General features: G+C 47.7%; 1 protein-coding gene across 1 annotated transcript; it reads right to left on the reverse strand.

The window, feature by feature from the left end:
* Positions 1-18579: 18579 nt before the first annotated feature.
* LOC122383720 lies at positions 18580-22400 on the reverse strand. Its single transcript, XM_043370450.1, has 2 exons — positions 21923-22400; positions 18580-20059 (listed from the first exon to the last, which is right to left on the reverse strand). The coding sequence occupies exons 1-2, from the start codon at positions 21951-21953 to the stop codon at positions 18876-18878; spliced, it is 1215 nt and encodes a 404-aa protein (XP_043226385.1). The 5' UTR covers positions 21954-22400; the 3' UTR covers positions 18580-18875.
* Between the last annotated feature and the right edge of the window lie 2218 nt (positions 22401-24618).

Here is a 24618-nt window from a genome sequence, read left to right on the forward strand (position 1 = left end):
GCACAGTCGGCCCAGCCGTTCTTGAGATCTGGAAGCGTCAGCCTGCACGTGCGCACGTGCCAAATGGGTCCCATCTGAGTTGTGCACGGCACCCTACTCGCCGATCCCTAACGGTGTGCCAACTTTGATTGCAATCGGCCCGGCCGTTCTCGAGATCTGGAAGCGTCACCCTGCCCGTGCGCACGTGCAGCGGCACCCCAACCGTGACACATGGAAATGCATTGCGGGGTGGGTGCCTACACCCATGCCAAGGATCAGCGCAATCGGCAAAATAACTAGAGTTATTACACTTGCTACCGAAATGACACCTCTTCGTTTTGCACGTGGCACGTGCATTAGGGGTCACCCATACGCATCGAGAACAGCACACTACGTGTAAGAAAGGAAGAAGCTATCCCACACAAAAGACCGCGAGTGAATCGGTCAAGCGGTTGTGGAGATATAACCTTTGCAAAGGCGCCCCCACAACGGCCGACTGCTAATATTCAGCAATAATCAGTGTCGCGTCCGCACATGGGAGGTGTCCCCTTCACCTGTTCGTATATTCTAATATGGTTGGGTTCAAATCACAGTCGAGCCCTGCTTTTTTACAACTTTTCTTGAAAACGGCACACCGTGCAGTGACGTTCTATACATCAATGGAAAGAGCATCGAAAGTCGTATATTATATCAACTTTTCACCTATATATATTACTAACGATAAAAGTTATAGAGGAATAAAGACGCACCCATTGACTTTCCATGTTAAAAATTTTCATTTTCAAACGAACTTTATTAGAAAAAACGATTTCTGCCAGCTTAACGAAGCATACCAGCATGTACTATGCTCCTTTCTCTACAAGATATAAGAGTTTGGGCGAAATCTATCTCTAAAATTTTGTACAAAGATCGAATGAAAATGTCTCTGCAAAGTCTCGACATCGCCGTCCATTGACTTAACATGGGACACAGCAAAATTCCAACTTTGATCTCGTGCAAAGACACGTTCCGAGATTCTGAGGGGTATACAGCGCACACTGGCGTGTACCCAAACGTGTTTGCCATAAAATGCTGGGAAGAAAACCACCTCCTTCTTGGCTCGTTTTCCCGCCATTGGCGATCGCGCAAAAAGTGTCCAAAACCCCGTTGACTTAACATGGGGAAAATGGAATCGCACGTGCCACGTGCCACGAGGTTTTAAGCGAGTAGCGACCGGTGCCATAAGGTAGATCGCCTCCGGGAGCCCAAACACTGAACTTTTTACGAAGATTGTACATTTCGTCTAGGCCCCAATCAAGATGTCTCGATTCGCTGCCAGACTTGCAAAACATAGCCCGGAGAACGACCGCTCCGGTTGTTTTTCAATAGAAATAGAAAAACACAATTCTAACGAATAGTGTTTGTCTTTTCAAACAACCTGCGGTTAACTTGCAAAACATAGCCCGGAGAACGACCGCTCCGGTTGTTTTTCAATAGAAAAACACAATTCTAACGAATAGTGTTTGTCTTTTCAAACAACCTGCGGTTACTAACTAGTCTCTAGTGGTATGCCAAATTTGAGCACAGTCGGTCCAGCCGTTCTTGAGATATGGAAGCGTCAGCCTGCACGTGCGCACGTGCAAACTGGGTACACCCTACTAACTAGTCTCTAGTGGTATGCCAAATTTGAGCACAGTCGGTCCAGCCGTTCTTGAGATATGGAAGCGTCAGCCTGCACGTGCGCACGTGCAAACTGGGACCCATCTGACTTGTGCACGGCACCCTACTCGCCGAGCCCTAGCGGTGTGCCAACTTTGATCACAATCGGCCCAGCCGTTCTCCAGATCTGGAAGCGTCACCCTGCCCGTGCGCACGTGCAGCGGCACCCCAACCGTGACACATGGAAATGCATTGCGGGGCGGGTGCCTACATCCATGCTAAGGATCAGCGTATTCGGCAAAATAACTAGAGTTATTACACTTGCTACCGAACTGACACCTCTTCGTTTTGCACGTGGCACGTGCATTAGGGGTCACCCATACGCATCGAGAGTAGCACACTACGTTTGGGAAAGGAAGAAATTATCCCACACAAAAGAGCGCGAGTGAATCGGTCCAGTGGTTGCAGAGATATAAGGTTTGTAAAGGCGCCCCCACGGCGGCCGACTGCTAATATTTAGCAATAATCAGTGTCGCATCCGCACACGGGAGGTATCCCCGTCACCTGTTCGTATATTTTAATGTGGTTGGGTTCAAGTCACAGTCGAGCCCTGCTTTTTTACAACTTTTCTTAGAAACGGCGCATCGTGCAGTGACGTTCTATACATTGTTGGAAAGAGCATCGAAAGTTGTATATTTTATTAACTTTTCACTTTGATACATCTGCAACGTAAAAAGTTATTAAGCAACAAAGACGCTCCCATTGACTTTCCATGTTAAAAAATTTAAATTTCAAATAAACTTTATAAGAAAAAACGATTTCTGCCAGCTTAACGAAGCATACCAGCATGTACTACGCTCTTTCCTCTACAAGATATCAGAGTTTGGGCGAAATCTATCTCTAAAATTTTGTACAAAGATCGAATGAAAATGTCTCTGCAAAGTCTCGACATCGCCGTCCATTGACTTAACATGGGACACAGCAAAATTCCAACTTTGATCTCGTGCAAAGACACGTTCCGAGATTCTGAGGGGTATACAGCGCACACTGGCGTGTACCCAAACGTGTTTGCCATAAAATGCTGGGAAGAAAACCACCTCCTTCTTGGCTCGTTTTCCCGCCATTGGCGATCGCGCAAAAAGTGTCCAAAACCCCGTTGACTTAACATGGGGAAAATGGAATCGCACGTGCCACGTGCCACGAGGTTTTAAGCGAGTAGCGACCGGTGCCATAAGGTAGATCGCCTCCGGGAGCCCATACACTGAACTTTTTACGAAGATTGTACATTTCGTCTAGGCCCCAATCAAGATGTCTCGATTCGCTGCCAGACTTGCAAAACATAGCCCGGAGAAGGACCGCTCCGGTTGTTTTTCAATAGAAAAACACAATTCTAACGAATAGTGTTTGTCTTTTCAAACAACCTGCGGTTACATGACCAGATACAAGCGAGATGCTATGTGATTAAGTCCACCGTCGGAAGGATCGCAGCATGCATCACTCATGACGCTAACGCGCTTGAACACCCATCTGCAGGACAGAATTCCGCGGCGTCGGATAAAATTGCAGGATAGATTCAGTCATGGAGTCTTTCGAATCACACCGGTCAATGATTCAAAGGCGCCACTTGCGGGTGCCATGACTGCATGAGAGTACTGAGTAGGTCCCTGTCTATGACCCCGGTGAGACTGCGGTCGTCGGGGTAGCAGGCTTGTGTCCACCGGTTCGTTAGGTGAAAACGCGTAAGACGGTCTCTCACAGAAGGGCTGCAAGGGTCAGTAACCAACGTCCGGCCGCGGGGTTTTAGTAGGGAACAGTGGTGTGCCGTGAGCGGCAGCGGTTGACGAACCAATCATAGCCTCGACGAACGCTAATAATGTAATCGCTACCTGCGTTGCACCTTTAGACAAGTAATCAGGGTCAAATGATGTAGGTGTTCGAAGAGAGTGGGCCAGCAGAGATTGATTGAACCAATCACACCCATCGACGAAAGCTAATAATGTAATCGCTACCTGCGTTGCACCTTTAGAGAAGTAATCAGGGTCAAGTGATGTAGGTGTTCGAGGATATTGGGCCAGGGAGCCAGAGAGGTGCTAGGAAGAGCACACACGATTCCAATGTTGGAATGAGGGCGCGATAAGTCGTTGGGAGGTAAGAGTAAGATTAGATGAAATTTACATTAATCACAGAGTCCATTGAACAAATTGCGTTTATTGTCCCTGATATGTACCGCTGGAGGGAGTTAGAACAATTGCTTGGAGGGACTTACAGGTCGAAGTGGGATCAAATTTATTGTAGTGGGATGAGAGAGGTATGACAAAGAGAGTGAGTCTGAGGGAGATTGAGGTATGCGTCATATAGTGTAAGGACCAGCGGGAGATCTAATCTCAGCATTGAGGGCGACATTAAATGGGGATGTACTCGATTGTCTTTGGGATGATAGGCATAAGAAAGGAGAGAATGGTGGGTAGCTATCAGGTATCAGATGGTGGCTTCAGGTTATGTCCTCAAGGGAGGCATCAAAATTATATGCTTTGGAGAGACTTCCGTGTCCTAACTAAATTCCTTATGAGACAGATACCATCCTAGGCAGTGAAGACTATATGTTGACAAGCGACAAGCCAGCCTCATTATAAATATTGTTTGTGACGAAGCCCAGGCGCAAGGAACGGTGGCGGAAGGGAATCGATCAGCTTGAAACCAACGGACCGATCATCACTTGGAACTGGGTGTGTAATTACGTTTGAACAAGAGAAAAATCAAACAGCAAGAGAGTCAACTAGTTAATCAACAATTTGTGGATCTACCAGCCTTAAACACTCACCTGAAGTTGTTCCAGAGGACGGCGCAGCTCGGTAACCATCTCGGACGGAAAAAACACCCCAATGAGCGAAATTTTATTCAACATTTTTTTTTAAAACATACTCCCCACCGCTTCCGGACCCCCTGGGGGGCAATCATCACAAATACGCGGTGCCAATTTACAGTCGTGAGTACGTTACAAATAACCCAGAGTGCGTAGAGCTGAAAGTGAGTTCGTCTCTTTTCTTCGAAGTATTGATGATGGTCATAAGAAGAGAAACTATATCGTATGGGATCAAAAAGAAAAGACAGGAGCGAGACCAAGAAGAACAGATAACAAAAACGATAAACCAGTTAGAAATTAAGTTGTTTATAAGGCCTGGCACACTGGAAATGTTAATCGATTGATCGGGGATCAAGGTACGTGTAGAACTCTGAAAGAGTTTGGTGGTGTGACATGGTGACTGTAATGTGATTTCACTAACGCTAAACATGCCCCCGCCCCTATGACCCATCCGGGCCAACCCGGGACCAGCCCCACCTGAGAGGGGCTGGTCGGCCGGCCGGGCGTGCGGAGCGCCGACCTCCGGGTTGACGCTTCGCTCGCCCGGTCGGTGGTTAGGGGGCACCGCCCGGGGTTGCTTGCCGGGCGGTGCGGGCGGGGGCTGGCGGCCCGCCTGGAGCGCCGGGGAGGCAGCCATCAGATCTCCCCGGCTGGGGAAGCATCCCCCAGCTCTCCCCAGGGCCGTGGACGGCACCGTCCCGGCCTGGCCAGGCGGGCCGCCGATGGTGAGCACAACGTTTCATGCTTATTTTTGCCGGTGTTTTTATGTGAATTGTGTAAATAAATCTGTGAGAAAAAAAATCACAGCCGCTAGATGTCCGGCACGCATGACGCCTGATGCATGCTGTGCCGCATGACTCATGTAGCTCCTACAGCCGCTAGATGTCAGGCACGCATGACGCCTGATTCATGTTGTGCCGCAAGACTCGAACATAGTTCTTATCCCAGCCGCTAGATGTCGGGCGCGTATTACGCCTGCTTCCCTGCTGTGCCGCAAGACTCGAACCTAGTTCTTATCCCAGCCGCTAGATGTCGGGCGCGTATTACGCCTAGTTCCCTGCTGTGCCGCAAGGCTCGCGCAGTGCCCGTTTCAGCTGCCAGGCCTGTGATGCATCGCGCCCGCGCGATATCTCCAATCTAGGACAATATTCTCGGCCATTTCGATAAATACACCGCTGTCATAATAAAAAAAAAAACAGTTAGAAAAGGAAGCTGACGAGACAGGTAGCCAGGAACTAGGTGATGAGGTCGAGAGGAAGAAGAAAGAACTACAGCATTTTAGGCGCAATTTCAAAAAGTTAAAGACCAAATTCAAAACGTTCACGTGCATTTTGAATGTAAACTTTTTGAATTTGGTCTTTAAATTTTTGAAATTGCGCCTAAAAAGGTGTAGAGCAGCTTCGAGATAAAAGATTGCAAAGGAGCCTTATTAGGGCAAGGGCTGTTTGGAGAGAGCAGGCTGAGAAACCATCAAAATACTTTTTGACACTAGAGAAAAGGAGATACGAAAGTTAAAGGATCTCAAGCATAAAGACACCGAGTGGGATCAAAAGAAATCAATCAGATATACTTCGAGCATTCAAAAACTTTTACCAGGAAAGATTTCGCGAGACAGGGGAACCTTTCTTGGACTACGAATTCGAAAATTACATATCACAACTCGATTAAGATTAAAGATTCAGACAAGCGCAGTTTGGATTCTCCTCTAACACTAGCTGAGCTAGATTCTGTTCTATATAAAATGAAAAACGGCAAATCGCCAGGTAGCGACGGCTTTACTGTCGAATTTTATAAATTCTTTTGGGTAAACCTCAAGACCTTCATTTACGCAATGTGTTGTGAAAGTTACGAAAGAGGAGAAATGCCTCACACGCTAAAAGAGGGAATAATCGTGTTTCTGCCTAAGTCAAATAAGCCCAGAGATATGTTGCAGTCATATACACCTATAACCCTTCTGAACGTATGCTATAAGATAATTTCAAGCACCATTGCAGAAAGGCTGAAACACGTACTACAAGATACAATTGATTCGTGTCAAACGGCTTATTTAAAGGGCAGATACATTGGAGACAATATCCGTATTAGTGATGTCAATTACGGAAAATCGGAATACCGATACCAAACAAAATACCAACCAAAACCGTGGAGAAATACCGAAACCAAACCAACTTGGGAGCATGAGGAAAATACCAAGTTTTTACCAATTTCTTAGCCTCTTGAACATTAGGGAGGGTTCATGATACCAACAAAATACCAAACACATTAGGATTGAAATACCAAGTACCGAGTTGGTATCGGTTTGGTATCGGTGTACCAAAAAGTTGGTATCCGATTGACATCTCTAATCCGTATGCTCTATGACAGAATAAAGCAAATGAAACAAGAACAGATTAGTGGGGTTATGCTGAGTTTAGACATAGAGGCCGCATTTGATTCAGTGAGCTGGAACTTTATTCGGAAAGTACTTGAAGCGCAGAATTACCCATTAAGCATCATAAAATGGTTTGATACTCTATATACTGGCTCTTTTGCCAGAATTTTGTATAATGGTCATCTATTGGAAAAAATTAATCTATCGAGATCATGTCGACAGGGTGATGCAATGAGCTGCTACTTGTTTATATTAGTCATGGATGTATTGGCAAGGAGGATAAAATGTAATGCAGACATAAAGGGAATAAAGATAGCAAGCGAAGAGCACAAACTTCTAATGTACGCTGATGACACGGTTTGTTTGATAGAACCAAAGGCTATCAGTATCAGGAAACTGTTTGATGAGCTTGGATGGTTCGCGAAGTTTTCTGGTCTGAGCCCGAATATAGATAAAACGCAGGCGATGTGGATAGGCACTAGCTACAGAGACGCACAGATAGTTAAAAATCAAGTTCAGTTAAAGTGGTGTACTGGTGTGTATCGCTGAAAATACTTGGCATTATATTTGAAAATAACCTGGACAATATAACGGAAGTTTATAAGGACAAAGTTGGAGAAATAAGGCGGGAGATATATAAATGGAGGTACCGAAACATATCGTTAGAAGGAAAAGTAACGATTGTCAAAGCATTGCTTGTGTCAAAGATAAGCTATCTATTCCTGACAATGCCAAATCCCTCACAGGCTATTATTAATGAGCTGACGACCATGTTGTTCAGGTTTATCTGGCACGGAAAAGGCGAGAAAATAAAGCGCAAAACGCTGCTCAAAGACCCGCTTCGAGGTGGGGTAGGTATGATAGATATAGAGACATATATGAAAGCCTTGAAGATAACATGGATTAGAAGGTATATTACTAGAAGTGGAATATGGAATACCATGGCAAGGAGAATAATGGGAGATAATTTTGATTTCTGGCTGATGGGTTACCGCGCTCTGAGAGCCAAGGCTGCTAATATCGGCAACCGATTTTGGAGAGACGTTTTCTTAGCCCTAGATGATATCAAGGAGATTTACGAACTAGATACGGCCCAAATTAGCGCCAGTCAACTGTTTTTCTCAGACCTAACCAAATTTAAAAACACTTGGGTTAAACAATGGTACGATAAGGGAATCAGGACCTTCAACGATCTGTTGGTACAAGATGGATCAATTCTCGGTTATGATGAATTAAAGGAAACGTATAATATACAAGGGACATGTTTAAACTATACGGCATTAATGAGAAGTTTGCCAGCGGAGTGGAAAGCGGATCGGAACAGGAGCTAATTAGAAACACCCATTCTAGACCCCGTCGTTTCGTGCATCATAGCAAAAGGCGAAGGAACGTCTCACATCAGAAGACTATTCGTTGAAAGCAAAACAAAATCAGTTCCTAATGTATGGGAAGGGGCATGGGGATATAGGTTAGGTCAAGGCTATAGGGTTAGGTGAAATTAAATGGACAGATGTATACCAGTCATTGAAGACATATCCAGTACAATACAGGTCAACTAGATATAAAATTATTACACGAATAGCGGCAACAAATAGCCTTCTCGAAAAAATGAATATTGCCGACACAAATGCTTGTGAGTACTGCAATGACCGCGAAAACATCGAACATAAGTATTGGTACTGCCCACAAGTACTGAGGTTTTGGAATAGTTTAAAAGCATTGCTATTTCGTTATCAACTTGGTAGGCTAGCAGAAAAGGTAAACGTCAAGTTAGTTATCTTGGGAGGAGATAATAAGGTAGTCATGAATCATGTTACAAGTGTCGGGATACAGATGATCCATTTAAGAAAAGAACTTTCTTTAACATTATTAACAGCTATCCTAAAGTGTGACATGGAAAGTGAAAGGTATCAGGCAAATCTTAATGGACAAATAAATAATTTTAACAAAAAGTGGAGCACATTGGATTTCTTGAGGCGGCTTGGCTGATCGACGTATCTGGGAGTTGTGTAGGTGGTTGTGGGACGGCGTGTGCTGAATGTGCTGGGACGTGACCTTTTTTCGTTACTCGGTGGTGTTCTGTAAGAGACAGGAGGATACCGGCATGTACTGCCCCCGCCCCCAACCCATCCAGGCTAACCTGTGGCCGGCCCTAGCATGTTGTGCGGGGCCGGCCCGCCGGCCGCTCGGCCGGGGCGCCGGAAGGGCGGTCTGCGCCCCGGCGCCCCGCTCGGGCGGTCGGTGGTCAGGGGCGCTGCCCCTACGAATGCGTGTGTACTGTGTACTGTTTTATTTTCCATTTTCATATGAAGAAGTAGGGCAGCGCGGGCGAGGGCAGGAGGCCCCGCTGGCAGTTCGAGAGGCACAGTTTGAGCATTTGTTCCTCTCACAGTGCCCCAAATGTACGAAATTATGCATTTTTCATCGCATTGAAAGGAAGCCCCAGGGGCGTAGGATCCTATACAGTTGGGGGGGGGGCTTCAGCCCCCAACTTGCTGGTCAGCCCCCCCCCCAACTTGCCAGGTAGCCCCCCCAACATTATAAAATATGGACAAATCAAAGAAAGCTCAACTTGGCAAGGTTAAATGGTACAATTTTGGGTAGTAGTAAAACAGGCGTCGCACTTCCTTTTGCAACCAAGGAGAGGCGCTGTAGGTTAGGCTGTAGGTTGTAGGTTTTAGGTTTTAGGTGGCAGGTTTTAGGTGGTAGGTTTTAGGTTTTAGGTTGTAGGTTTTTGGTTGTAGGTTGTAGGTGAGGTTAGGTCAGGTTTGGTTAGGTTTGGTTTGGTTTGGTCCGATTAGCAAGCATCTCTGGAGTCTGGGTATAGCGCCTCTCTGCTTTACGACTGCCCAATTTTGGCCTTAAAACTAACTGGGGGCTTTGAAAATGTGCATTGCAATGGACTAATAGAGGGAGTAAATTTAATTTATAAAATGACTTTCGAGTCATTAGAAAGAATATACTAGCAAAACAAAACTAGGAAGGTACATATAAAAATTGACTGTGGTTTTAGCAAGCCTGAAATAATCAATTTATCAGCATGTTAGAACACCAGTACAGCAGGCGTCACCAAGTAATCTCGGTTCAGGTTGCGGTATTTTACAAGAACCAAGCATTCTGCAATCTGCATATCACTCGAAAAACTAATTTTATTCTTAATAGTTCCAGATCGTGCACACAAACGAGCACACACAACCTTCGCGAAAATAATGCATCGGTTCTCTCACCTCCCGAACGTTTTCACACCGTTTTTGTAACAAGACTAGTAAAATAGAGGTGAAATCAAGGCCGGCGAAATAGGTATGTCAGCTGATTATGTTTATGATTATGTCAAATCTTTGAATAACGATAGCGTCATAATGAATAAAAATAAACAGGCATTATCATAATACTTTTTGGTGAAAGATATTTGCACGTTCACTAACTTTTAACTGTTTTTTCATCTTTTTTCTAAGATATCTTTTATGTCCCGCCTTCAGAAGAAGGCCAAGTCCTTTTTACGGAATTTGACGCCATCGTAGGCATAATCAGCTGACGATACAGCACAAAACCTTTGGATGTTACCGTGCGTTCGGCATCCGGATAATCAGGGAAAATTATCCGGGATCAGTGATAATCATCGGGGATTACGTTCGGTATCGCGATAACGAAACATGCTGAAGATAGGCGCTCACCAATAATTTTCCGGCCGAGAATATCCAAACGATAATATTTTCCGGATGCCGAACGCACGCTAAAGCGGCGCAGAAAGCAGAAACAAAAACACAACAAAACAAAGGCGCGACACTCGACAGCTTCGTTTCGTTTGCTTAGGGGTGGGTGCAAGGCCACTTGTGGGTGGAACTCGGACGGTAGGACGGACGATGAGGACAATTGTTCAGGGACGTACCCAAGGGGGGAGTACGGTTGGCCTTAAAACGGGGGGGCCTTAAGACGTACCCAAGGGGAGAAAACCCCCCTTGGGGTTTTCAGGAGACCCCTATGGTCCGAAGACCACGGGGCCAAAATCACGTCGGAGGCGAAAGAAATTCAAGGGAATCCCAAAAATCACGTCAGGACATTCAGGGCCTCTTACCAGCCTGACAGCTAAGGTCCTTCTTACTTCCTGGGGCCTCCTGTGAATAACCACTAATCTCTGTGTCTGACCGCTAGGGCCCCTCTCACTCCTCAGTACAGAGGAGGCCCTCTGTAGAGAGGAAGCCCCTTTAACCCGCGAGTTGCTGGGGGGGGCGTTAAACGCCCCCACTTTTTTCGCCGGGCCATAGCATAAAAACGGCGCGCCGCAGGCGCGCCAAATTTCGGGTACCTGTAGGGAATTGATTGAAGTTCATTGTGACAAAGTTTCAAAAAAATCGGTCGGAAAATTTTTGAGATATCGAGGTTTTAGTGACGTCATGATTTCTGAGTTTTCGACCAAAAACGGCATATGTTCAAAAAATCATATAAAATCACAGAATAGACATACAGACATGCCGTAAACGCCATTAGACTGCCAATGCCATGGTCAATCAAATGGCTATCTTCGATTATTGATTATCATTCCGCATTTTCCATAATCATGAACTGAATCTTGGCAATTTTTCGTGACTACTTCACGACCATGATACATGAATTTCTTAAATTGAACTTTTTGAGCCAAACACGTACACATATGATAAAATGAATGTCACCATCGTGTTCTACGCCCCAAATTACCTATAAAACATGTGTCACAGGCTGCGAATATCAGTTTTGATTTTCGGGGATATGTGCCTACCCGGTTGACCTGACCTTGACCCTGACCTATGCTTGACTGACCCCTACATGGAGCTGACACTCTTGTAGGCCTTATAAGATGGATTGTGCACCGTTTTGACAGAGTTTATGGCGAGAGGCGCCCATTGCGAAGTCCTGAAGTCCATGCTACTGAAAGCCCGATTTCAGGTGTTTGACCTGACCTTGACCCGACCTGTGACCTCAAAATTCAACTTTAAAGTACTCATCTGAAGCGTCTCGTCGCGCTCTTTCGTTTGCCGCCTCGTGCGTTTCGCTGCGCCTATTGGTTCTCGAGTTATCGGCTGGGGGCGTTTAACGCCCCCCCCCCCCCAGCAAACGGTGGGTGGCGAAATACCCCAGCAACTGCCGGGTTAAGGCCGGAACACAGCTTTTAAGCTCGCAAATCGCGTCTCGCTTCTCCCATTGCAATACATGGCATATTTTCAGCTCCCAACACGCAGGTCGTCTCGCTTTTACGCCGCGAAATCACGCCGAATCCCGCTCGGAAAACGCGAGCGAAACGCGAGCGAAACGCAAGCAAAATCAGTCCGGCGCGGGTTGCAAGCTGAAAAGTTGAATCTGTTTCAACTTTTCAGCTTCTCTGCTCGCGAAATGCAAGCGTAATAGCGTCAGTAACCATGGAAACCAAATAAAGCACCTTGGCTTACGGCAATTTTAACTAAATACCGGCGTGGCCTCCTGCTTTCAGCACATCGGTATTCATTTGATTGACAATTTTATACGAACAATGTATTAAATTGTTTAGTTTTTATATTTCGATGTTTAAAGGTAGTGTGCCACCTTTGAAAGATTTCCCATTTTATTTTTCCTAGGATAAGAAGCTTCTGTTTTTACCTAATATCGCAAAAAAAATCAAAAATGGGCCTGGAATAGTGCCTTTTTCGCCTAAAAGTTTTTCGGTTTTTAGATATGTATAACAACTGTAGTGGGCTCACCTGCAAACAGGCGTCGGGCAACAATCGCGAATGCGGCGCACTTGTGACAATAAGCAAAGGTCATTATAGTGTTACGACCATACGACGTACGGGAATGAGTTATCAGCTGTCTTGAATCGTAGACAACACAATGTCGAGCCTTAAACTGTAAGCCCGTATTGTATTGTTTCTTTTATTTGGCTGTCGAACATTATTTATGGTTTGAAACATGATTTTATGTAAAATAACCCTCGCCGGACCTATTGGTTTTCTACATACGCGCCGGCCGAGGGGGGGGGGGGGGCGGGTACGACCCCCCCCCCCTCGCCATTTCGCCCCTGGTGGAGCTAGCGCGTCGCGGAAAAAACGAGCGTGTGCGCCGTTACGAGACGCAGAGATTGGTACCCGAGTTTAAGGTCCTAGGTCAACCGGTGACCTCTGAGGTCAGGTCAAGTGCCCCAGGGTACGGTTCAGTTTTTGGTGAATCACTTCGCAAAAAACGGCCGCAGAGCGCCGATTTTGGCAGCATCGTGTTCGTCTCGCTCAGGCGCGTCGAATGATATACTTTTTGTCCGGGTCAGGTCAACTTGGGGTGTTGACCTCAGGTCAAGGTCAGGTCAGCACCCCCAGGTCACGAAGTTGGTCGAAAGAGGTCATGTCGCACATCATTCGATTCGGCAGGTCTTCCTGAGTCCATTGGTGGCTTTCCCGACTCGCTAGCTCAATTTGATCAAGAGTTATTGACGAAAAACTAATATGACCTTGATGACGTCATAAATGACGTCACGCAAGGTCAACATTGCAAAAGTGACGCATCAAACCTTGCAAGGAGTGCATCAAATCACGATTCTGTGTGCTTGAGATAGTTGGAGATCGTTCCCGGCGCCAGAATAGCAGTTTTCATTTTTCCCCATTGACTTATAATGGTGAGGTCACGAAAATGACCTGACCTCATATGACCTTTAGGAAAAATCCGAGATATACAAGTTGTGGGACTCATAATGGATACTAGATCCTGCAAGTTTCATTTCCCTGTGACATCTCCTCTGGCAGTGAGGGCGTTGCGAAGTTGCGACATCTGAAGACCGTGCAGAGGTTCACTTATGACGTCATAGGTCAGTGACCTGACCTGACCCAAAAATGCGGTTGGTGTCAAAAGATGCGGCTTGGATCAAAGGTCAGGTATGCCAAGTTTCAGCTCTCTATCGCCAGCGTGTTCGGAGCTATCGCGAAAAAAACCCTATGGGGGGGCGGCACCCGCCCCCCCCTCGGCCGGCGAGGGTTTAATTGATATGAAAAAGCCGTCTTATAAGTTATGACCCCATTTCACCACACGCAAGTGGCAGAAATGACAATGATCAGCTGACGCATTTTTCTTGGCCGAAGTCAGAGCGCGCGGCCCGACGCACCACGCGTATTTGGAAATTCCGACCTCGACGAGCATCAGAAGCCACCTAACAGGCGTGTTCGAAACCGCAGGAGATGATGATGAACGGGTTTATCGAAACTTGATTGGATGAGCATATCGGTAATAGCGATTTCAGTGTGTGCATTTATTGTTCATAGTGGTGTGAAATGTGGTTGGGGTACGACCGACAACCCGTCGGGGCGAATTTCGCACTGGGGTACTCAAAATTTGAAGAATTTAAGACGTTTCCATGAGTTTTGAAGGTATGGATAAGTTCTAAAAATCCGGTTCTCCTTATCTGGGCCATTAACTCCATACGGTCCAAGAAAGCTGGCACACTACCTTTAAAGAATCCTTAACACGTGTCTTGTACTGCGGTCAACATAAATTGAGCGATCCGTGGAATTTTTTTCTTCAAAAACCTCCCCTTCGTAATTTTCTTCAAAATCAGTAAAACATAAATTTGATTAGAAAATGGTAACTTTTACTTCCGTTCAAAAAATTATATGCCTGGCATGTAGATTTCGGGGTGTAGACAAATTTTGACATTGTGGTCCCATTGCTTAGATGTTCAGCGTTTTCAAGAGTAATTTCATCTATTTCCGTAAAACCATAACGACTTTGTAGACAAAACTTCAGAATGGCAATGCGGGGTAATTTTGCGGGTGCTAGTGGAACAACTTTGACGGTGCTTTCAGGATCGCTATGCTGGAACGGCCGACTCGATAAGCAGTAGCGGCGAAGCACCTTCAATTAACACGCGCACCAACGGGGGTCTGCGCCAACTTAGTACCGACGGGGGGGGGGCGATGACCGCCCCCCCCTGAGATCTCGAGAAAAACAGACCCCAAGGTAGTGAAGGTTGATCGTATATGAGGTCATCTATGGTATATGGGGCCATTCCGACCCGTTTTAGTGGTAAAAACAAGGAGTTGATTTTCCCCGTTGACTTATAATGGGGAGGTCGCGAAATTGACCTGACCTTAGGTCGCCGATATCAAAATTCCGAGATATACAAATTGTAGCTACTACTAATGACCTAATAACATCCTGCGACTTTAAAAGGCCTCCGACATCTACTGTAGCTCTGGCACGGTGACAAAGTTGCAAAAAAGTGACTTGAGGTTGGGTCATTCAAAGTGACCTGGTGACCTGACCTTAAAAGTTAGGAGGTTCAAACTTGCACACCATGTGTAAAATTCTTTTATAAATTTTTTTTAAAAATTTTGTGCGACTATTCTTTTATAAATAGTCGCACAAAATTTGTACAGATGTACAGATGTCAAGGTCAGGGTCAAGGTCAACCTATGTCATCTTAACTCATTGCGATTTAGGCAAGCTGAATTAACCCGCGCCCCGCTGGGGGGGGGGGCAGAATCTGCCCCCTCCCGTTTTTCGCAAATAACTTCTAAACGCGTTACGTCAGCAACGTCAAACTTTCAGTACCTTATCATACATCAATTTGACACGTTCCCTGAAAATTTGAGCGAAATCCGTCGGAAATTTTTTTTAGAAATCGACGTTTGTGTGACGTCATGTTCGCTATTTTCGCCTCAGAAACGGCAAAATTTCAAACGCCGCTAACATCTTCATTTTTAAAGGAATCAAGACGTAACAAAAAAGTTATACGGGATTCTACTTTGTCCATCAAATGGCTATCTCAGTTTTATGAAAAATTTGGATTTTGAACTAAATTTTTTCCAAAAACTGACTTTTTGGAAAATAATTATAAAATCCAAAATTTTGAGTGTATCGAAAGAAGGAATATATGTCAGAGAAGTAGTCTATGTGCACCTACATACCAATTTTTAGAAGAATCGGTTCAAAAATGTGGGAGTCATTCAAAATTTTATGACGTCACGACACACAAAAAAATTGAAAAAATGATTTTTTTTAAGTTCTAGACTTCGTACGGAAACAAAAATAGCACCATTTGATTCGCCGTGAAAAACTGCATCAGATAGACACCTTTTTAGGCCTTAACAACCAACTTCAAAATTTGACCTCACTTGACCTGACCTTGACCTGAACTCGACCTGAAATTCATCCAGAGGTGGTCCATATCACTTATTGAGTGTGCCTATTGAATTCTATTGGTAAAATGACCCATAAAACATGTGTCGCACATGCCCTTTTCAATATTTTGTTTTTGGTGACCTGACCTGACCTGACCTGACCTTGACCTTTGAATGACATTGTATGCAACGAATATTGTCTTGTTAGTCTAAGAACACGTTTTGGGCAATCAGTATCAGACCATTCTTCGGCAACTACGGTGCAAGGCCGATACTGTAGAAACTTGCATTTTGTACCTGACCTTGACCTGACCTCTGACCTACTAAAGCAAAAAAAATGGGCTCTTTAGATCCGCCTTATTGAGAGCTTTCGATTGCCGTTTTCCCCGTCTTTCCACGACCATCGGTTCGGAAGTTAGACAGGGGGGCAATATCTGCCCCCCCCCCCCCGCAGCAGGGCGCGTATGGCTGAATAGCCCAGCGGGGCGCGGGTTAACTTTTCGTGAAGTTTCTTTGACTGTATTTTTGGTAAAACCTTCTCATTTCATGATTTCATGTAATATGGACACCAGACATGTGCATGGATCCGAGTGATGGATCTATGATCTCAGTGGATCTCGAAGCAAAGTACAGGTTGGGATCTATGATCCCACCAGATCCGGCGTGAAAAAATACATCATGGATCTATGATCTCATATGATCTGACGATAAATTAAGAACATGGATCTATGATCTGAGTGGATCCCACCATGCACCACATTTGAAACCATGTTTTATAGGGTTTCTATGCCAATAAATGCCACAAAACTATGGATTATGACGCGCGATCACATAAAATCACTAAAACAGTATGTTTGTGAGTTGAAACAAGCGTTTTTTGGGATATATGTGTTCACAAAAAATAAGCGAGGATCTATGATCTCACTGGATCTCAACCAAAAAATGAGACTCGGATCTGTGATCCCTACGGATCTCTCGATAAATTACAGAGCTGGATCTATGATCTCGTCGGATCCGAGATCAGGATCCGTGGGATCAGATCCCAGATCCATTTTCTCGGATCCATGCACATGTCTGATGGACACATAAACAATCGGTGCACACATCAGTATACACACATACACTCACAGACATGCAAACACATATCATTGACCTTGACCTAACTTGACCTGAAATGAACTCAGCAGCAAAAACCTGGTCGGATAGTGTGACAAAGGGGTTCTAGCTGGCTTGGCACCACAAAACGGCATCGTCATCGGTACCTATATGATGAGCAGCGCACTTGATATCCAACGGTGACCCAAAACAGCAACATTTTTTAGTTTGACCCGACTTGGAAGGTCAATGACTGACCTGATAAGGTAAAACTGGGTATCATTGGATTTGTCTCTTCCCAAAGATCTTTTTGGTTTCTACCGCGAAGCTTTATCTCCAACAGGAACGAAATAGCGCGGGAGGATGGCACCCCCCCCCCCCCATGTGCGTTCTAGGATGGGAAAATGGCATGTGCGGGCGAGGGTTAAGTACATCCTGTATTTTGCATAACGCAAAAGGAGAAACATGTAGTTTACTTACGGATGGTAATCGTTGGATTATTAGATTGAATGAATTGCTAGATTAGATTGAACGATAACAGTTTTTAGATTTGCAAGAGCGGTGTTGTATTCGTTTGAAAAACTTCTGAACAACCGATTGTGACCATGATACGTGGCAAACAAATACTGACTAAAATACTAAAATTGACTGAACAAATTATAGTTAAGTTTCAATGTAGCATGATGAACTACCTGTGTGGCATGGCATCAACTGTTTTTAAGGAATTTCCTACAAAAGAAAGTAACATTTAACCTGTGCTGATTTTAGTCTATGATCGAGGAGAACGTCATTTAAAATACCAAAGCTAAAAAAAATTTCATCGAAAGAACGCCGCATAAAATTTTGTCATGAAACAGACGCATGGATATGCTAAGATGTCACGTGCAAAGGTCAAGTGTAATCAATAATCAACGCGTTTCAGCCGCGAGTTGGGAGCGCAAAGCGTTTTCCAAGCGGGACGCGATTTCGACGCGAGTTGTGAGCTGAATTGCAAGTGAAAACACAGCGGACGAAGCGATTTCCGCGCTTGACGCGAGTTCGACGCGATTTGCAAGCGTGTGCTGTGTTCCGGCCTTTAGAGAGGAGGCCCTCTGTAGAGAGGATACCATCTGTAGAAAGAAGGCCCTGTGTAGAGAGGAGGCCCTCTGTAGAAAGAAGACCGCCTGAAAGAAGAAGGCCCTCTGAAGAGAGGAGGCCCGCTGTAGAGAGGAGGCCCTCTGAAGAGAGGATGCCGTCTGTAGAGAGGACTCCCTCAGTAGAGAGGAGGCCGGAGGCCCTTTGCAGAGATGAGGTCCTCTATAGAGAGGAGGTCCCCTGTAAAGACTAGAGAGGAGGCCCTCTGAAGAAGGGATGCCCTCTGAAAGAGATAGACCCTCAGTAGAGAGGAAGTCCTCTGTAGAGCGGAGGCCTTCTGTAGTTGAGAGGCACTGTTAAAAGAGGAGGCCCACAGTAGAGAGGTGGTCCTCTGTAGAGAGGACCACCTGTCTCTGTGTTTTGATTTTGTTGCAGCGGAACGGGGAGTACGGTGGTGATGGGAATGGGCCAGCCGTGTGTCCCCGTGCCACCTCTTGTTGCACCGCCCGGGAGACTGCTGCCGGTCGCGACCGAGCCGAGAGGTTGTTGGGTCGCCAGGTGGATATCTGTGGGCCCGTGTATCCTATGTCGGCTCCGCGCTGGAGACGGTCGAGGACGGTACGGAGAAGGCCGGGATCGACTGCTGCGGCGGCTACGCCATGTAGGGAAGGTATGTCGATAGGTGTGGTAGGAGGGGGCAGGGATGACCGGATGAGGGCGTGCGACTGGCTTACCGTGGGATCTACCGCCACAGTGGGCGGGGGGGCCGTGCTCCGGTCGGCTGCGGAGGGCGTGCCGGCGCCAGGGGGCGCGCGCTTTGCGTCGGGCAGCTTCTGGCGGTGTGCGGCCCTTGGCAGCGGTGGCAGACGTGTCGGCGCCCGCATGCGCCTCCGGGTGGGCATGATCGTGCGTGGTAGTTGAACCGGAGGCATATTTCGTTTCCCTGCCGCTGCTGCTGGGTGGCATACGGCTGTGCCTGTACCGGGGCTGGCGCGGGGGCGTACACTGCTGGTGCCGCGAGCGCTTGTCCGATGGCTTCCGTCAGCGAGGCTGGGTCCTGGTACTCCATATGGTACCGGGCGATGTGCGTCCTCGCCTTGACATCTATGTCGCGTAGGGCGCTAGTAGGGAGGTCACCGGCCTGACCTTGCAGCCACAGTACGTAGCTGAGCCATTGGATGGCAGCACCTGGGAAAAAGTAGGCTCGGTACGTGGCGATGGCGGTGACGCCGCGGAGGTATGCTGCTGGACTCAGTGGTGGGTACCGCGGCTGTCCCCGCGCACCGTCCACGGGTGGCGCGTGCGGGAACACTACCTCGTCTACAGACACCATCGTGGCACGGTTGGCGAGTGCCTGCATGGCGGCAGCGCTGATGGTCGGCAGCTTCAGCGCGCGCGGTGGCGGCGGCTGCTTGGACTTGACCGGGACTCGGCTCATGTCCAGCATGTCTATGGCTGGTGTCGGCGTGTGAGTGCGCCGCCGGTGACTGTCCGTGCTGCGAGCCCGGCGGCGGTGGCGGCGGCTCGATGAACGGGCGTGTGCTCGTTTCCTCCTAGGCGGCCGGTCGATCTCGCTGTCCTCCGTGGTTGAGCTAGTGTAAGCACTGGTGAGTGACCGGTCGTCCTCGGAGGAATGGCTGTCCGCGTTTGAACCTTCGCTGTTTCCGACCGGATGTCGGCGAGCGGAGCGCCCTCGAGAGGTGCCGGGCTGGGCTGACCGGCTGTCTCCCTGCCGGGCGCGGCGGGCGGTACCCGTGGGTCGCGCTGTGCTGCGCCGGCCGGAGGTCACGCGTCCCTCGCCGCCTCCAGGTGGGGAGCTATGGCTCCTCAGCGGTACAAGGTGCCCCGCCTCGTCAGCCGCAGCAGTGCCGGCTTGGTCGTCCTCCATGTGCGGTGTGTCCGGCGCGAGCGTCGGAACGAGAGCCGCTGTAACGAATGAGCATTGAATGAGGGCTGAGTTTCTTGTAGGCGAGAGCGCTGGTGCGAGTGTTGTGACCGGTGAACCGACAGGTGACGTAGGTGAGGGGGCGGGTGAGAAGACCAATGTGACAAACTTTTTTTTTTTTTTTTTTACATAGTTGTGTGTTGGTGTGCGGCGCAATGGCTCATTTTCTTCGGGAAGGGCAGTGTAGGGACTCTGTGCCGGCTGGCGGCCTGTCTGTGTGCACTGACATCTGTGCACACCCTTGACGCGTCCCTGCGTGGACGCTGACCGCTGTGCACGCTCGGCGCCTCGGGCACACAGTGGCCGATCGCAACCGGCCGGTGAGCCGCACCGGTCAGTCAGTGCCAGGACCTAATACAGGCTGCGTCGATGGACAAGTTTCGCAGTACCTTACACACTGCCAGCGGGCAGATGAGTTCAGTGGGAGTGCGACGGTCACCAGACCGGTGAGAGGCAGATAGGCGCGAGTTCCGGTGTAGGTGGGACGATCAGTGGACATGCCCTTGGCGGCATGCCGGCATGCAGCATGCAGTCATTCTTGCACCCACAGAGTGGCATACGGCCAGCAGTGACCTGACTCCAGCCCAGATGGCCCGCTGCAGACCCGGTGCAAGACGACCCCCGATCAGCTGGGGACCTGCGGTCCGGGCGCCGGGCCAAAGGCCGCTACGTCACGGTCACGGTCAGCTGACGTCACGGCGAGTGAGTCACCCGGGCCGCCTCACGGCGCAGATGACGGTTACGTAATGACACGCCCGCGCCTGCGCCACGGACGGCCACGTGGCTACCAGCAGTTGCTGTCGCGGCCGCCGCGGCGCCACCAGCGCTGGAGGTGTCCACACCTACCGCTGACGTCACGATCACGCGATCGCTGGGCAACCGGCCCGACCGGCGATCACCAGCTAATACCAGACTCCGCTGGTACGGACGGTAACTGTTCCGCAGCCGTCAGCCTGCCGCTATCAGGGGGCACCGCTACTTCAACACAATCATCGCCTGATGGCGCAGGCGCCTTCGCTAATGGCACCTGCGTGCCAGTCACATAAGTTTCCGCTGGCCGCCGCCGCGCGGCAGGACCCAGTCCAGGTTAGCAGGTCGGCGGTCGCTGGGACCGGTGACCTGAGGGCGCACCTGAGCCAAAACAGTGAGACTTGGCCGGTGACCTGAATGGCGCACCTGCGACAAAAAAAAAAAAAAAAAGAATAATAAAATAGAAAATAAAAAGGTGACTCGGCCGGTGACCTGAGGGCGCACCTGATCCGAAAGTGAGACTTGGCCGGTGACCTGAGGGCGCACCTGAGCCAAACAGTGAGACTTGACCGGTGACCTGAGGGCGCACCTGATCCGAAAGTGTGACTTGGCCGGTGACCTGAGGGCGCACCTGAGCCAAACAGTGAGACTTGACCGGTGACCTGAGGGCGCACCTGATCCGAAAGTGTGACTTGGCCGGTGACCTGAGGGCGCACCTGAGCCAAACAGTGAGACTTGACCGGTGACCTGAGGGCGCACCTGAGCCTGTGTGACTTGGCCGGTGACCTGAGGCGCACCTGAGCCAAACAATGATACTTGGCCGGTGACCTGAGGGCGACCTGAGCCAAACCGGTGTGACATGGCCGGTGACCTGAGGGCGCACCTGAGCCAAACAGTGAGACTTGACCGGTGACCTGAGGGCGCACCTGAGCCAAACCAGTGTACCCGGCTGGTGACCTGTGGGCGCACCCGAGCCAAGCTGGGGGTGCTGCGGCTGGTGGCCTGGGGGGCGCTGTTGAGCCAAATGGTGTGGCATGCCATTGACCCTGACCTGAGGGCGCGCCTGAACCAATGAGGGGAAAAGAGCCAGTGACCTGGACCTTGTCTCGTTCGTCGCCTGGGCATCTTCAGAAGTGATGTGTAAGGTCGTCACTATCACTAGTTCCTTCCTGACTCACAGCTTGGGCGTAAAATCCCTATTAGACTCGTTATTTGAGAAAATTGCTCTGGCGTGCCGTTGTCGGGCGGATGTTCAAACAACAGGCTGTTGCGGCGTTGCCGTTCCGCGAAATAACAAAGCGCATAATAATTAGTTAATATTGATTTCGTGGTGGTAGGGCAGTGTACAAGACTGGCTAAATATTCGATAAGTATTAAATAATAAAGCAATTTTCCCATAGAACTTGTTTTCAGGCTGCGCTCCCTAGATATATAATAAACTCTGGCCGCTCGACGCGCCATCTATGCTCCCGTGTACGGACACTCTCCGCGCGGGGCCAGTAGGCACCCGCCCGTCGGTGTGCGTGGGCCGGCCGGTAGACACCCGTCCGTCCGGCGCTAATGTTCCGTGCTGCATCGCGTTGCACAGCACGGTGCCAATATAAATCAGAAATAGGAGCCAAAAAGTTATATTTAAAGTTATCGAATATTTCGCTCCTGGAGCTTCGTCAGCGATAATTACAGAAAAAAACATATACGTTTTAAACATGGAACAACAAAGAACACTGCAGAATAAATAGCAAACTCATGCTACACTTCGCAAGGGACCGACATTTTTGGCGAAGTTTGAATAGGTACAATATGAATGTATGTATACAGTATACATACACTCATATTGTACCTATTCAAACTTCGCCAAAAATGTCGGTCCCTTGCGAAGTGTAGCATGAGTTTGCTATTAATTCTGCAGTGTTCTTTGTTGTTCCATGTTTAAAACGTATATGTTTTTTCTGTAATTATCGCTGACGAAGCTCCAGGAGCGAAATATTCGATAACTTTAAATATAACTTTTTGGCTCCTATTTCTGATTTATATTATGAGGTTACTGGTTATTCTTATATTTTTAAAATTTTTGTACGTACAGGTCAATGCGAGATCGTGATTGTAATTACACCAACCAACCGTGTCAAATTGAATCGGAAGTCATATGTGTACTGTGGAGTGTGAAGGAACTCCGGCTTGTACTACCATACAAAAAGAGTTGTAAAATTTGTGATTTGGAGCTGTTTTTTTTTGACAAATGCTTTTGCAAATTTTCTCGGCGCTCCGCGCCTCCGATTCATACACCAATCAATAAGAAAGATCGTGAATGTAATAACACCAACCGTGTCAAATTGAATCAAAATTCATATATGTACTGTTAAGAAACTCTGGCTTGTACAAGGACCCGCAGTTGCTACTGTACACATATATTACCAATTTAGAATTGTGCTATTATTTGCTAAGTGCTGGCCATTGGAGAAAGGAAATGTAGCGCAAAGTATGGAGGAATAACACATGTTTCCTCCTAGGACGTATGTTTTGTATAGTTCCTCTTACCGCAACATATATTCTTTCAAAACTACAATCGTGCTATTTTTCCGTGCTGGTTGCCTCCCCAGAGCCCGTCCTTGGTATCGCCTATAGCTTCCGTTCCCGCTACGTGAATGAAAGTCACGTGACTACTACACGTTTGCGCTCAGTACTAACACACCTAGCCCGAGGGCCGGTCCGTAGCGGGGAGGGGTAGAACGCCAGAGCTCCAGCGCAGTGGAGGTGGTGGTGGCCCGTATCATAAAGAGGCAACCGTAAGCAGAGCTACAATGCCGCAGTATGAGGTTATGATAAAGTTTTATTTAAATGTATTGGTTGACAAGAAAGTGCAATGCTTATCCGATATAATAAAACGGTGTCCAAGGCCTTGGAAGAACTATAAAACATATTCAGCAACGTATAAATTTATGATACAGGCCATGACCTTTCACCTTGCCTCCGGGGAGGACCGCTCAGGACTCCACATACCGAACGAATCGAGGCCTCGCAGCGCGGCGGCAGAGGAGATGGATAAACCATCGCCAGATCTTTCGGTTACTTATGTTTCCAGAAGAAGGGGGGTGGAGGGTGAGGGCTGTTTTCAACCCACTCACCAACCCTTTCCTTATTAACTTACAGCTTACCGAAAAAAAATGCAACACAATGGTGGCCGCCACGGATGTAGCGAATAGTGCCTCAGCCACACCGGTTTTGAGTAAACTAAGCATTGGAATTCAGGCCAGTGATCCTGAAGCATTATTTTATTTTTGTCGTGCATAAGCTGGGATGACGTGGGCCAAGTTGATTGCGAAGAAACGGTTTTAGTTTCAGAACATTTCTGAGGCTAGTCGCGCCAAATAGTATACGGTTGTTGCAAAATGTCAAAAAGAATGTTGACGTGCTATCCAGATGATGGAATTAATTTGACACAAGAAGTCAAAAAGTGGCATCGTTAGTCATCGTGCATGCGTGTGACTGTAAATCGATTCGTCACCTCGGTTCGAGCTCAATAGTTCTTTTCGCGGATGATCGGTTTCGTTTTTTTTTTGGGGGGGGGACAGTTTATGAGCCAGCAACCACCCTCCCCAGTCCCCCCAACAACAATTGTTGACAAATACTGTGATGGCCTAAAATGCCCTCAATTGTGTTACGTATTTGGGGCTCTCAACTTTGATTTGTTAAAGTTATTTGTCTATTCATTATAAAAGCTGTCAAATTTGCCGTATCATTAAACTTTTATTGAGTTTGTATTTCACACTTATCTAAAATGAACAATTTT

This window comes from Amphibalanus amphitrite, unplaced genomic scaffold, assembly GCF_019059575.1.
Source record: "Amphibalanus amphitrite isolate SeventyFive unplaced genomic scaffold, NRLGWU_Aamphi_draft 000013F_arrow, whole genome shotgun sequence".
Classification (NCBI taxonomy): domain Eukaryota; kingdom Metazoa; phylum Arthropoda; class Thecostraca; order Balanomorpha; family Balanidae; genus Amphibalanus; species Amphibalanus amphitrite.